This window comes from Trichomonas vaginalis, chromosome I (assembly GCF_026262505.1).
Source record: "Trichomonas vaginalis G3 chromosome I, whole genome shotgun sequence".
Lineage (NCBI taxonomy): Eukaryota > Parabasalia > Trichomonadida > Trichomonadidae > Trichomonas > Trichomonas vaginalis.
The window spans coordinates 11,098,541-11,112,923 of record NC_067203.1 but is presented as its reverse complement, the minus strand read 5'-3'; the positions used below and the strand labels follow the sequence as shown (position 1 = coordinate 11,112,923).

Below are 14,383 nucleotides of genomic sequence, written 5' to 3'. Positions count from 1 at the left end.
GGAGTGCGCCATGTCAAAATTATCGATAATTTGACAGAAATTTACGTGACAAAAATGTATAAAAAAATTCAAAACTCCAATGTTTTCCGATTTCTTTTCCAAGATAACAAATACATTGGAAGCTATTGATTCCCAAGCTGCAACAACAGCTGGCGAAGAGAATGATTTAAAAGAAAGTTCATCAGATGATGTCGATACTTCAAAAAGAAAACATGACATTGAGAACCCTAAAGAAGATATTGAATTTATAAAGGAAGAGAAAAGGATCGCTGTTGAGCAAATAAATTCATTGCAAAAAGAAATTCAGCAACTCTCCGTTACAAATATGAATTTAGAAACGCAAATCGACGAATCGAAAGAGCAATATAGATTATTACAATCGCAAAACAAAGTACAAGAATCGCAAATTAGTCAATTACAATCAGAACTTACAGCTTTAAAGAAAAAGCAATCTCAAACAGAAAAAAATTACGGAAAGAACCAAACAAACTTCGATAAAATGCGTGATTCGCTCGAAACAGATCTTTCCGAAGCTAAAACTAATCTAACATCTCTCCAAGTCGCTCATGATCAATCAAAAGCTGAAATTGAACACTTAAAAACAGAATTACAAGGCAAGGAATCGGAAATATCATCGTTAGAAACCGAAATCGCTCAATTAAGACAACTTACTGCTAAGCAACTCTCATCAAATAATGATTCATCATCAGTTGCGCAAATAGAGATCTACGAATCAGAGGTTACACGTCTAAAAGACCGTCTTACTCATATTAACCAGCAACTTGCACAAAAAGATGCTTTATTCCATGAAATTCAATCCCAAAAAGACAAAGAAATTGGAGAAATCAAGAAACAACAAACTATGAGTGAAACAGAGCTTTTGAAAGCAAAAATGAGGATAGAAGCATTACAGCATGAAGCAGAATTATTCAAGAGTCAAGCACAAGCAGAAAAAGAGGAACTCGAAACAAACTTGAACTCAGAACTTCAAAAACAAAAAGAAATTCATAAAAATGAAGTTGAAAGAATTAGAGAATCAATGATAAAAGACTTCAACAAGAAAGAAAGCAAAGCAGATGAATTAGAAGCAAAGCTTAATCAAAACACAAGGATGATTGCAAGTCTAAAAGAAGAAAATATGGCAATGAGAGTTGCTTTAGAAAGAAAACAAGATACTTTTTCTGTAAGTGTTGTCAGAAAGAAAAATAAAAGAAGATTCACGTTAAATAAAGCTTTGAAAGTTAGAAAAGGAACTAAGCTTTACTCTGCCTTGAGAGTTGTTGATTTATTGATTTCTAGATTCATAGGATATTTTGAAAACAGACCTATTCAATCATTTGTATTTGTTTTCTATCTTATTATCATTCATATTGTTCTTTGGTGTATTTTCTTTTTCTAATAAATAATTTTTGTTATGTTATGATGAATGGCATGTTTGTTAACGGAAGACTTGTACCATATGCATATATCATCAAGATGAAAAAAAAAATAACTTAAGATGCAATTGCAATGTGATACCAGGATTTAATTAGAATTAAAAATTGATTTCAAAGATAATTTTCAAAATATATTGTCCTCAATAAATTCAGCATTTTTTGGATCAAAGATAAGCAATTCTTCTTCTAAATCTGAAGGAGTAGTCAAGACATTTGGAGGTTTAGTTGGTTCTGCTTTTTGAAGAAAATTTTTTATATCAACGATACTACGTTTCTTTTTGCGCTGAATATCAGGGAATCCATCTTCATTGCACATCAGTTTGAATTCATTAGCTGTTCCTTCATCGAAAATGAAAGCTTTAATTTTAGGCCCTTTCTCCAATGGTTGCATTTGCAAAATATTAAAAAAAATTGACTTAAAGAAAAATAGATCTAGAAATTAATATTCTTATTGATTTGGAAATGATCATAAGAGAAATTATGTTTGATGAATCATTGAATAATTGATCAAAGGTGGAATTTTGACTTAAGGTATTCAAAATTTCCATGGCTAGTCACTTTTATTTTTTTTTTGACACGAGATAGAAACTTGAATGGGACTTCTTCAGGCATGTTCAGACCTGAGTGTAATATGTATATTGGGTTTTTCAATCCAATGATACAGAGTATTCAATTTTTAAATGTTTTACAAAATTTAATCTTCATTATCTTTTTTTGAAAATCTGCTTTTTAGGGGCTTCTGCTTAATATTACCTATTGAGGACAAATCGAATATCTTAAATAATAGTATTGTTATTACCGTGCACACTATCAGACTAAAATATGGTAAACTTATGCATTATGTTTTTGGAGTTTACGTATCGTTGGAGTGAATCCTTAATTAAAGAGAAAAATAAATCATTTTTTTGAAAAATCATGTTTTGATTTGAAGAAATCTAAATCATTAAAGTTTAAATTAAATATTTTTGAAATTTTAAGTAGAGTACCCGAAAAAAGTTGTATACGGTGAAAAAAGTTGAATACATCTTCATACAGACAGTTGCGATTGGATGTTTTTTGCTAAAAATGAATTTAGCATGCGATATGATCCTTTGTGTTGCTTCCAACAATTTTGCATTAAGAAATTCCCCGTATACAACTTATTTCAGCGTCTAAAACTTTTTTCGGGTACTCTATGGAGAATCCCCTTGCAAAAATAAGGATTCATGAAAATTCAAAAAAAAATAATGATGAAAACAAAATCAATTGCTGAGTCTCAGCTTGATGAAGAGTACCCAGCTCTTTCAACTGTCACAGCCAGGAGAACTCAGTCAACCCCATATATCAATCAAATTCAGCAACAGCCTCAACAAATCACGCCTGAACAAACAAATCCATGGAAAGAATTCGAACCATACAACATAAATTCACCCGAATCATTCATTCAAGCAGATCTATCGCCACAGGATCTTGGTTATGCATTAACAAAAACGTTAGGATTAATTCCAGATGCGCCATACGACGTTGCTGTTAATTCAAAACCAACTCCAACTGGCAAACAACAGCAAAACAATGGATATCCAAAAATGCCGTATTTAAAGCTATTACAGCCTGAGTTTTTCAAGAAATATGATAACCAAACTCTATTTTTCATTTTCTTCTATTTCATCAAAACATCTCAGCAATACTTCGCTGGTTGTGAACTAAAAAGAAGAAACTGGCGCTTTAATACTAAATATCAAACGTGGTTCCATCGAATTGGAAAGCCATTAGAAAAAACAGACCAGTACGAGATTGGTAAGTTCGAATACTTTGACAACGAATCAGCAGAAAGCTGGTGTATTCGTGTTAGAAGTCCATTTAAATTTGAATACCAATATATGGATGAATGATTTTCATTAATTTAGATTTTTATTGTTAAAAACTTATTTTTATTACATAGTTAGATTATTACCAACAATATTCAAACATCTCGGATATTATTATTTATTTTGGTTCAATGTATATTCAAAATATGGCCAATTTCCTTTATCGGTGTTATCACCAATTAAATTATCACGAAATCATTGATAATTAAATATCTACTTTTATTGCCAAAATGACCCTAGAATTGCCAAATCTGCATTATCGGATGGTGAAAAATCGCGAAAGTATGATCTAATGAACAGTTTTTAAAATTATTCTATAGTATTTTGAGATAAAAATATGTGAAAACATTTTGTGTTGTTTCACTCTAGTTTGTACAACGATTAAATTTAGATTTCAGTCCAAATAATTTTAGAGATTTTAAAATATGAAAATAATTATCTTGTTAGTGATTCCAATGATTTAGAAGTGTATGTACTACAAATATCACGGCCACAAATTTCATATTTTTTATAAATGTCAAGATTTATTTTGAATAACTTTGACTGGGTTTCAAAGATTCAAGATCTTTTCGAATCGTTGACAGAACAAAATGCTGTGATAGTTGCTGATGAATTAATGCTTGAATGTGAATGCGATCACGAAATAAAATTCAAAATTCTCGCAAAAGAGTTCATATATTCATCAATCGCTCAGCCTCAAAATGTTGACAGTATAGTAGCTGTTTTAAGCTATATCTTTGAAAATTATGCCAAAGATTTCGAAATTGATTTCCAAGAAATTTTAGTTAGCCAAATTAAAACTGCGATTAATCAAGCGAAGTACTTCGGAAACTTGATAAACATTCATTACTTCTTAAAGCAATGTTTAGTTTTAGGAATTTTCCAAAAATCGGATCTCAAAGAAGACTTGTTTGATGTTTCAAACATTACATTCACATTTCCGCCAGATTCTATAGAGTACATAATCAAAAACGATAATACTGATCGCTTAATTGAATATTTAGAAGAAGGATTAATCCAAAAAGATTACAAAAGCCAGAAAAAGTGTTTCGAACTTCTTCATGTAGAACAGCATAATCCTGATTTACTTCAATTGGCAGCACTTTATGGTTCATTAAACTGTTTTAATTACTTAAAAAGTATTAATGTACCTTCAGATCATGTCAATGACTACGCAATTGCCGGAGCTAACAAAGACATTCTTAGTTACTGCGTAAAACTTGAAAATAACTTATATGTTGCTGTAATTACAAGAAAATTCGAATCTCTTAAGTTCATTATACAGAATTTTATGAATCCTATAGATCCTGTCTATCCTATTCTTGATAAAGCTTTCATGTACGCATGCATAGAAGGTCATTATCGTATGATTAATGAATTATATAATAATAATGCGAGAACTTTCTTTGTTGAGAACCATATGAACGCAATCTATGGTTCTATACTTAGATCTCATGTCGATATTGTTGAGTTCCTCTCGAAAATACCTCAAACACCAATGAATGAAATTGTAAACGGTCAAACTCCAATTTTAACTGCAGTTGAAAACAACGAAATAGAAATTGTTCGAATTCTTTCATCAAGGGAAGATATAAACTATCATTTGATGCTAAAAGGAAAAACACCTCTTTATATCGCAGCTGAAAAGAACTTAAAAGAAATTGTTTCAATTCTTTCTAAAACTAAAAATATTGATTTAAACGAAGGTGACCAAAAAGGAGACACTCCTTTAGCTGTTGCAATTAGAAATGGTTATCATGACATTGTTGAAGAACTTGCAATGATTGAAACAACGGAAATTAATAAGAAAGACGCAAATGGAGAAACTCCTTTATTTGTTGCTATTTCAACAAAGAAAAATGAAATCGCAATGACACTTTTATCGTTTGAAGATATTGATGTCTCTGTTTTAACTAATTTCGGTGAATCTTGTTTTTTGGCAAGCTGCTTGACTGGAAATTTCGAAATTATGGAAATAATTTATCAGAGAAATCCACAGTTATTAACTGTCTCTGATAACAATAACATGTCACCACTTATTGCGGCATCTATTTCAGGAAATGAAAAAATAGTGAAGTTTTTACTTGAAAAAGTGACAGATGTGAACTGTTGTGACATTCAAAATCAAAATGCATTGTATCATGCTTGTGAAAATGGATATTTAGAAATTGCAAAAATGATGATCGAAAAAGGTTGTAAGAAAAACGTTATTTCATTAAATAACTACAATTGCTTTACAATCGCTGTTTGTCGTGGACATTACGATGTTGTTGAATTACTTATAAATGATAAAGATATTGACAAATCTGTCAAAGATTGGACAGGAAGAAATATTTTATGTCTTGCAGCTTCAAATAATCAACCAAAGATTTTGTCTCTTTTACTTGAAAAATTAGATATTGATGTTAATGAGAAAGATAATTCAGGAGATACATCATTGTTGGTTGCATCTCATTTAGGATATTTCGATATCATGGAAATTCTCATTAAAAATGACAAAACAGATATAAATGTCAAAAATAAAAAAGGACAATCAGCTTTTGTTTTGGCAGCAAGAATTCCAAATACTCAATTCATGGAATTGTTCTTCACCAATAGTAAATTCGTGTTGGATGATGAACAGAAGAAATTGGCAGCAATCGAATGTGCAAAATATGGTAATTTGCAAAATCTTAAATACTTGAGAGATAAAGGTGTTGAATTTAATGGAGATGTCTTTGGAGAAGCTATTTTAGGTGGAAATCAAGAAACAATTGAGTTCCTGTCTAATTATTGTAAAGATTTTTCACCGCACATTGATCATTTCCTCAAGTCAATTGAAACAGAAAACTTCGAGTTGTTTGAATTACTATCTAAAATATCTACTTCTTGTTTCACAAGGAAAACATCTAATGGTGATTTGTTGCTGCATAAATGTGCTGAAAAAGGATTGAACAATTTCATTGAAATCATTCTTAATGATGACAAAGTTGATATAAATACACAAAACAACAATGGCCAAACAGCGTTTTTGCTTGCATGTAGAAATGATCAACTTTCAACTGTTGAATTTTTGAGTAATTATGATAATATCGACATGGAAATTGCTGGTAAAGGTAAAAGAACTCCCCTTTTTATGGCAGCTTCTTATGGAAACTCTGGAATTGTTGCATTCTTGATTGAAGCTGGTGTGAATGTCAACACATATTCTGTTTATGGAGAAACTCCTCTTTACGCAGCTTGTAGCCGTGGATTTGCATCTGTTGTAAGATCTCTTATTGCTATTGATTATGTTGATGTTAATGCTGTTGCAGAGAACGGAAATACTCCTTTGTTCACTGCTACAATTAATAACCACGAAAATGTTGTTGCTTTACTTCTCACAAGGGAAGATATTAATCCAAATATTCCTGATAAAACAGGAGAAACTCCCCTTCAAAATGCAATTGCAAACAAATTTACAAACATTGTTAAGATGATTGCAGATAAACTTGGTTTCGAATTACCAAAAGAAGAATGCCATTGTCATGATGAATGCGAACACCATCATAATCATGACTACTGCACATGTGTCCATTGTCATTGATTATATTTAAAAAACTGACTTAAATGTTTTTGATCAAAAAAAAAAATTCAATTTTTCATATAATACTTTTCAATTTATGAACTAAATTACAAGTATCTTGTAATACCAGTAATTTCAAACACATTCAGTATTACTATATGATTATAAATGGGCTCAAAAAAGTTTATATTGATTTGCATAGATATACTATAGAAACATCAAATATAAATGTAAGGAAATCCCTTCTTTTTTGAATGGCAATGCATTTATTTCCTAAAAATGACTTAATATTTTATAAATAAATATTTTAATTTTCAAGAATCTATTCATGATTTGTAGATCTTAAGGAGGTTGTATCAAATGCATTTTAATATTAAATCCTTTTAGATGATATGAGATTCACTATTTATTAAAAGGAGGTTGTATCAAAGGCATATTTACAGGAAAATGTACAATATGCTATCCATTTCTTCTAGATAAATATTAAAAAAAATATTATTTATAATTAAAAAAAACTTTTTCTTTATAGTTAATGTTTCTTTTTTGAGAAACGAATCTAATATCATTTAAATTCGTAACTGATATTTGATTTCCATGTTTTATTCACAAAATTCAAAACATTTACAAAATTTTGCTTCTCATTTAAAAAAATTGAATGTCAAAAATTTGAGAAGTGTGAATTCACACTATGCTCAGAGATTTATATTTTTTATTAAACTATGATAACATAAGAATGCAGAACCAATGATCCAAAAATTTAAATTGAGACCGTATTCAAAATTGAATACTTTGAATAGAATTGTTTTTCGTCACACAAAAAAATACAATTTTTCCCTCAATTTATGAAAAAGTCAATGCGAAAATTTCATTCTTTTGATCTTCAAAATTATTGGAATCGAAACTTGTAAAATTCGATTACAAAAATTTTGAAGTGAAAAAAGAATTTTCATTTTTTCACGATGTCCTCTGAGAGACCTTACGTGTTCATACATGTTATTCCATCAATGGATGGAAAGATTACAGGTAATATCTTCAACACACAAAGCCTCCTTAACTTAAGAGGAGAGTTTGGCAGGACATTAGGTTTTCATGAGCGTGATGCATGGTTATGTGGAAGAGCTACATTTGATGCTATCTGTACTCACAATGAGACAGTTGACTTGAGTTCCATGAAGAAGGTAAAAGAAACCTCGATATTGTTGCCATTGCTGTAGATCCAAAAGGAAAACTCGACTGGAAAGAAAATGTTGCTCACTATTGGGGTCAAGATTCCGATATTATTGAAGTCTTGACAAATCAAGCATCAGCGCAGTACAAAAACTACTTGCGCAGCAAAGGAATTTCATATATCATATGCGGTGACAACACTGTTGATTGGAAATTAATGCTTTCGAAACTGAAGAATACATTCCATCTCAAATCAATTGCCGTTCAAGGCGGTGGAATGGTCAACTGGTCACTCTTGAGAGCAGGATTGGTTGATGAACTTTCATATGTTATCGCCCCAACAACTGACGGTAGGAGCACAGATGTATCTTTCATCAGAAGAAATCCAGAAGATACTGATTCACCACCTCTTGAGTTCGACCTTATTGATGTTCAGCGTGTCGGAGACAACGGAGTATGGTTAAGGTACGCTCCAAAGAAGAATTAAAAGAATTCAATTCGAAATTCGAACTAAAAAATTAAATATTGCTCTTTATTGAGCTTACAAAATATCTTTTCTTTGATTTCTTTATTTTTTTATTAGTATTAAAACAAATAAATAAACAAATATATAAATAAAACATATAATATATACAAAATAAAATTACTGCAGCATGTTTAGATTGTCTGCTGACATTCTTGCTGATCTTGGGAAGACAATTGATGCTTTAGATCTGTGTGCACCAGTTGAAGGTCTTTCGCCAAGTGGTGTTGGTTTGCCAACATCCCATGCTGATCTCGGAATTGGATCAGTGTCAGTGTTTGTTGCTACAGTTCTATAAAATACTGGATGAGTGTATCTTCTCATCTTCAAGCCAAATAATGGTTTGAATGCTTCTGCAATTTCTGTTATTTTTGTTTCTGATTCCTTCTTTAGAGTGTTAATTTTGTTCTTGTCAACAACTCTTGTTTCGTTTGTGAAGTATTCATATCTTAAATCAGAAACCTTTTGATTGAGTTCTTCCATTTTAGAATGTAAATCTTTGTTTTGATCAATCAATTCATTGATTTGTGTTTGCATTCTTGGAGGCAAATTTTCCATAGAATTGTCATATTCTTCATCGCATTTCTTCTGGAATTCAGTGTATTTCTTGTTCATATCTTCATTGTATTCTTCGAAATTCCTTTGGGCACTTTCAATTCTTCGTTTCATGTTTTCAATCAATTTTTGATGCTCAACTTCGATTTCTTGTTTCTTTTCGGAGAATTTTTCTTCAATTTCCTGTTTCTTTTCATCTGTTTCTTGCCTGAGTTTCTCATGTTTCAGCTGATAATGATTTTCACCTTCTTTGAATTGAGCTAAATCTTGTTCTTCACTTGCTTTTATTTCATCCTTTTGCTTCTGAAAATCATTTTCAATTTGTTTGAAGAGTTGTCTGAAATATTGCTTCAATTTGTTGTAAGATACTTCAACATCTTGGAGTTTTTGTGTCTGTTCTTTCTGCATATCAACTAGTTTCTGTTTCAGGACATTTTCATCTTCTCCTGTTGATAATTTTCTGATTCTTTCTTTGATCTGATTCATTTGGTTGTGAATTTCTTTCATTTTTGCGTTGTGTTCGTCCATTTTCCTTTTCACGATTTCCTTTGTTCTGTTCTCTGTCTGTTTCACTCTTCTGATTGCTTCAATTACTTCTCTGCCTCTTTCATTTTCATCAGCGTTGTAAAGCAAAGAAATTTTGTCAATTTTATCGGCCAATTGAACTTGATCGACTTGTAAAGTAAGTTCGTATTCCTGGTTTATCTCATCTCTTGCTGTTTTCAGCTGTCTCTCAAGCATCCTCTTATTCTTGTCTGCATTAACAACGTCGCTTGCGAGTTCTGCCATTCGAATTTCTTTGTTGTTTTGCATTGATTCGATTTGGCGAGAAATTATATCTAAAGTTGCTTCCAAAGTATCTTTCTCGTGTTTGAACTCGGTTTCTTCGTATGTCAATGTATATGTCATCTCTGGTATCTTGTTATTCTTCTGTATTTCATCACGTTTCGCTGAAAGATCATTTTGAAAAGTGATAAATGCTTGGTCATCTTTTTGAGAATGTTTATTCGACATTGATTTGCATCTTTCCTCTTTTTGGGATCTTCTTTCTGCCATGATTTCTTTAAACTTGTTTTCGTACTCTTCTCTTTTAATGTTGTTTGTTCTTTCTCTTTCTTCTCCGTCTGTTGTTATTTTGGCCTTTAATTCTGTCAAATCTTTCTTCATTTTGTGGCTGGACTTTCTAACTTCTTTTCTGTGGTGCCTTGACTCTTCGTAGATGGATGTAAAGGATGAATTAAGTCCATTGTACTGGTCATCGTTCATTTGGCCGTATTTCATCTTTTCTGTATTAAATAATGAGTTAATGTCGAATTCCATCTTCTGTAATGACTTATCGAACGTAGAACTGAACTCTCTGAGGTCATTCATGAACATGTCAACTAAGTTTCTTGACTTTTCCCTCAAATGATCTGTAGTCAATTGTCTTTCATCAATAATCTGGCGTTGCAAAGAGATTTCTGATAGCTTCATTTGGAGTTCTGTCTTATGCTGTTGCATTAACCCTGTTTCCTGGGAAGCTAATTGTTCTAATCTTTCTTTTCTTCGTTGTGCAATGGATCTTTCGAGATCTCTACTATCATCGCGTTGTCTATCAACGATTTTTGATATCTCTCTGATGATCGCTGATTGAGAAGCTCTTCCATTCTTTAAAATTTTTCTTGCATTTGCAAGTCTTTCAGTAGAAGTCTTGTTTTCTGTCTGTATTGATACTTTAATCTTCTTTATTTCATCACCAATTTCTTTAACTTCAAGGTTAGTAAGATTCATAACTTGTTCTCGCTTGTTGTAGGCTTCCTTTTCGAAAATTTTGGCTTCCTCGAGAGATTTCATGTAGTCATCATGAAGTATTGTAATGTCGTTCTGTAATTGCTTGAGTTTATCTGTAACATTTGAAAAATATGGTTTTCGCTTTTGAATTTCTTTGACTAAGATTGCTCTGACTTTATTTTTGAACTCCAAAGCTTGACTTTTGTAAAGTTCTTTAATATCATTTGTAACTTTTTGATGACGCTTTTTTTCATCGCTAATTTTCTTTCGTATTTCAATTAAATCTTGTTTATTGTCGATATTTAATGTTGGTGTTTGGCATCTTGCTTGTGCATTTAAGCTTTTTTCGACTTCATCTGCAGTAGATAAAACTGATTTTGCTAATAAAATTGAGTCTCGTGTCATTTCCTTGACATTTCTATGGCAAAGCTTAGCTTCACGTGATATATTATTCAGTTGTGTTGATTTTTCGTTAAGAATCCTTGCAAAATCGGATTTAATTTGTTTGTATTGTAATCCATACTCATGGCATGAATCTTCTATTTGAGCTTTACGGTATTTCACGAGAGCATTGAATGCATCTTGTGCATTCTTCCTTGTTTGTTCGATTACTGAATCATATAGTTGAAAATAGTGTTTTTGAAGGTTTTTTATAAGCATGGCTTGATCAAAATGTGCATCTTGGAAATCTGCAGCTACTCTTGTTAGTTGTGCAGTTTTTTTGCACACATTATGGATAAAAGCTTGATTATCATCAGGCTCTTCCATTCTTCGAAAAATTATAAACTTATTTTTATACGTTTCTAAAAGTATGCAATGTATGTCTAGCAAAAAGTATGACGAAGTGAGTATTAGCATGCATAAAGTATGAAATCCCTCATCTAGAAATGCTCGGAATTTGAGCTATTCCTGATTTTTAAATTCAAACCTTGATTATTGAAATCTATTTTCAATTTTTAACTGTTAACTGAGTGTATCTCATCCTATGAAAACTATTATTATCTCAATAATTATAAACATTCGGACTGATTCAATTCTTGGATATCGAAATGGTTGATTTTGTTCTAATCATCGAAATTATGAATAACATCTATGAAACATTGGAGATTCATTAGCTGTGAATTGAATAATTACAATATTCAATATGAATCGAAACGATAATTGATAGAAAAGTTATGTGGAAGTATATAAATGAATATTATGGTGGAACTGAAGAGATTATAAGAATGCTAAGTATCAATAAACAAAATTACAATTAAAAAATTGAGATATTGAAATATGGATTGATAAAAGGATGTAAAAATATGTTTGTGTTGCGCTAGCTTGCTTCAAATTTAGATCATAACTTCTTACATTTATTTCAAGAATAAAATTTGAGTATAACAAGAATATATTGTGCTTTGAATACATTGGTAGAATTAGAGTTTCACAGTTGTGAGAACGCATTTTGGTTGTGCATTAACAAAGAATCTTAGAAGAGGGAAGTCTTCTTCATGATATGAACGAATTCTTCATAGGAAACTTCGCCATCGTTATCACGATCTGCTTCTTCAATCATTTCACGAAGCTCTTCATCTGTAAGATTTTCACCAAGCTCGACTGAAACACGCTTAAGATTTTTAAATGAAATACGACCTGTATTACCATCATCGAAAAGACGGAAGGCTTTTCTTATTTCATCTTCTGGATTGCGTTCTTCCATCTTTTTAGTCATCATCTGAAGGAATTGCGCGAAGCTGATAGCACCTGTACCGTCTGTATCAACATCAGAAATCATGCGGCGAATTTCTTCCTTTGTAGGTTCGAAACCAAGAGCCTTCATAGCAACTTTCAATTCTTTAGCATCAATTGAACCAGAACCATCGGTATCAAAAAGATCGAAAGCTTCACGGATTTCCTGGCGCTGCTCCTCGGAAAGCTCGCCACGTCCCTTTGCCTCTTTCTTGTCAGACATTTTTTCTGAGAAAATGAAATACGTTTATTTATTATTTTGAAAAGTAAAGATTTTGCCTTGCCGGATAAGCCGAAGATGCAAAATCAGGAAATATGATGCACTTTTTCATAAGCATCAATCTCTTTTCAAAAATTGATCAAATTTTCAGAATACAAACAAACTTTAGCATGAAAAATAATTAAGTAAGGTGGGGGATCATCCACCAATCATATCCTGCTATTCTTCTCCAGCAGCAGAATGATATAAATAGTATATATAATGAAGGGACAACAATAAAAATCGTGGTTACCAATAAGGCATAGTTTTGAGGTGTTTTATGGTCAAGATATCTAATGCTTTTGTAGCAATTTGTTCCTACTTTGAACGCTGCAAAGATTAGAGCAAGTACTCCGAATATTGTTATTTTAACTGATTGTGGTGGTGTTTCGCCGCATGTAAACCACATCCTAATGACTATAAATTTCAGTTTGAGTTGTTCTATCCGATTTACATCCTCTTTAACCTCTTTAGAAACGCGCTTGTTGGGTGCCTTTTCCATCAAAATATTTTTAAAATATTTGAATTTATACAAATTTTTGATTGATTTACAATTGCAGATTGTTCGTCAATAATTGTATTTATGTGTTGTAATTAAGAACAAGCGTAAAATATTTTTGTGAAAGGTCAATTTTTGAGGACGTTACGATATAATCCAAAGAAATTGATCTTAAGCAAAACTCATTCTATGTTAGGAAATTATGCGTCTGTTTCTTTGGCATAAAGGGTCTGTCGCTTCAATTTTTTGTCTAAACCGATAATTTTTTGTGATGATCTAACTGACTTTTATTAATTTTGAAATTTGTTTTTAAATTAATCACTTATCAAAACAATTTCATAAATTCTCAATGATTTGTAAAATTGACTTGAATTCCGAAATTGCGATTATTTGAATCGCATCCAATCGGAAATTCAGTCAATGAAATATAATATCTGTATTTATTTGATCATTATTTACTTAGTGAAATTAATCAAATCAATGATATCAAAAGAAAAATTCTTAAACTTAAGTATTTATCATTAATTTTGTCCAAAGTTGCATTATCAATTCGTATTTAATTATTAATACACTATCAATTTAATCAATATCGGATAAAAATTTGAAAAGATTAAAATCTCTATAAAAATCCAAAAATAGTATAAGAATATTATTACCTATGTTAAATTTGCTTTATTAAGAAGTCCTTCTGATTTAATCTCATTTTATAAATATGATGTCTTAAGATTAAATGCGCATAAAAGGCCATACTCCACAATTATCGTTATCAATTGATATAAAACATCCTATAATGTTTGATATCTCTAAATGTTATTACACAAAATTTCATTTTTGAAATTTGAGAAATAGAAATATATTTTCTAGTACAATTACTATTTAGACATGAAGTATATAAATTATTTGAATTGTGTTGTCACTACAGATCAATTGTTACTTAAGGGTGCACTTACCACTTTTTGATATGCTCCCACAATATCAATATATCTTTATTATGATTGCAAAAAAAGTATAACAGTAATATAAGGTACTAAGTAGTGATTTAAAATAACTTC

General features: G+C 31.0%; 8 protein-coding genes across 8 annotated transcripts, besides 1 other annotated feature; 5 read left to right on the top strand and 3 right to left on the bottom strand.

Moving 5' to 3' along the window:
- Positions 1 to 79: 79 nt before the first annotated feature.
- Positions 80 to 1,566, top strand: TVAGG3_0967430 (uncharacterized protein; the record flags this gene model as incomplete). The annotated part of the gene is made up of 1 exon (XM_001581423.1): positions 80 to 1,399. The coding sequence occupies one exon, from the start codon at positions 80 to 82 to the stop codon at positions 1,397 to 1,399; it is 1,320 nt and encodes a 439-aa protein (XP_001581473.1).
- Positions 1,567 to 2,424: 858 nt separating this feature from the next.
- TVAGG3_0967420 (nuclear-transcribed mRNA catabolic process, deadenylation-dependent decay) lies at positions 2,425 to 3,505 on the top strand (the record flags this gene model as incomplete). Its single annotated transcript, XM_001581424.1, has 1 exon — positions 2,663 to 3,307. The coding sequence occupies one exon, from the start codon at positions 2,663 to 2,665 to the stop codon at positions 3,305 to 3,307; it is 645 nt and encodes a 214-aa protein (XP_001581474.1).
- A 292-nt stretch (positions 3,506 to 3,797) lies between these two features.
- TVAGG3_0967410 (protein ubiquitination) lies at positions 3,798 to 7,098 on the top strand (the record flags this gene model as incomplete). The annotated part of the gene is made up of 1 exon (XM_001581425.1): positions 3,798 to 6,848. One exon carries the CDS (start codon positions 3,798 to 3,800, stop codon positions 6,846 to 6,848), a length of 3,051 nt encoding a protein of 1,016 aa, XP_001581475.1.
- A 688-nt stretch (positions 7,099 to 7,786) lies between these two features.
- TVAGG3_0967400 (cupin domain-containing protein family) lies at positions 7,787 to 8,041 on the top strand (the record flags this gene model as incomplete). Its single annotated transcript, XM_001581426.1, has 1 exon — positions 7,787 to 8,041. One exon carries the CDS (start codon positions 7,787 to 7,789, stop codon positions 8,039 to 8,041), a length of 255 nt encoding a protein of 84 aa, XP_001581476.1.
- A 170-nt stretch (positions 8,042 to 8,211) lies between these two features.
- On the top strand, positions 8,212 to 8,481 carry TVAGG3_0967390 (cupin domain-containing protein family; the record flags this gene model as incomplete). The annotated part of the gene is made up of 1 exon (XM_001581427.1): positions 8,212 to 8,481. One exon carries the CDS (start codon positions 8,212 to 8,214, stop codon positions 8,479 to 8,481), a length of 270 nt encoding a protein of 89 aa, XP_001581477.1.
- Positions 8,482 to 8,637: 156 nt separating this feature from the next.
- On the bottom strand, positions 8,638 to 11,610 carry TVAGG3_0967380 (biological adhesion protein; the record flags this gene model as incomplete). The annotated part of the gene is made up of 1 exon (XM_001581428.1): positions 8,638 to 11,610. The coding sequence occupies one exon, from the start codon at positions 11,608 to 11,610 to the stop codon at positions 8,638 to 8,640; it is 2,973 nt and encodes a 990-aa protein (XP_001581478.1).
- Positions 11,611 to 12,313: 703 nt separating this feature from the next.
- Positions 12,314 to 12,796, bottom strand: TVAGG3_0967370 (centrin; the record flags this gene model as incomplete). Its single annotated transcript, XM_001581429.1, has 1 exon — positions 12,314 to 12,796. The coding sequence occupies one exon, from the start codon at positions 12,794 to 12,796 to the stop codon at positions 12,314 to 12,316; it is 483 nt and encodes a 160-aa protein (XP_001581479.1).
- A 178-nt stretch (positions 12,797 to 12,974) lies between these two features.
- On the bottom strand, positions 12,975 to 13,334 carry TVAGG3_0967360 (uncharacterized protein; the record flags this gene model as incomplete). Its single annotated transcript, XM_001581430.1, has 1 exon — positions 12,975 to 13,334. The coding sequence occupies one exon, from the start codon at positions 13,332 to 13,334 to the stop codon at positions 12,975 to 12,977; it is 360 nt and encodes a 119-aa protein (XP_001581480.1).
- A 932-nt stretch (positions 13,335 to 14,266) lies between these two features.
- Positions 14,267 to 14,383: part of a mobile genetic element that runs on past the window's edge.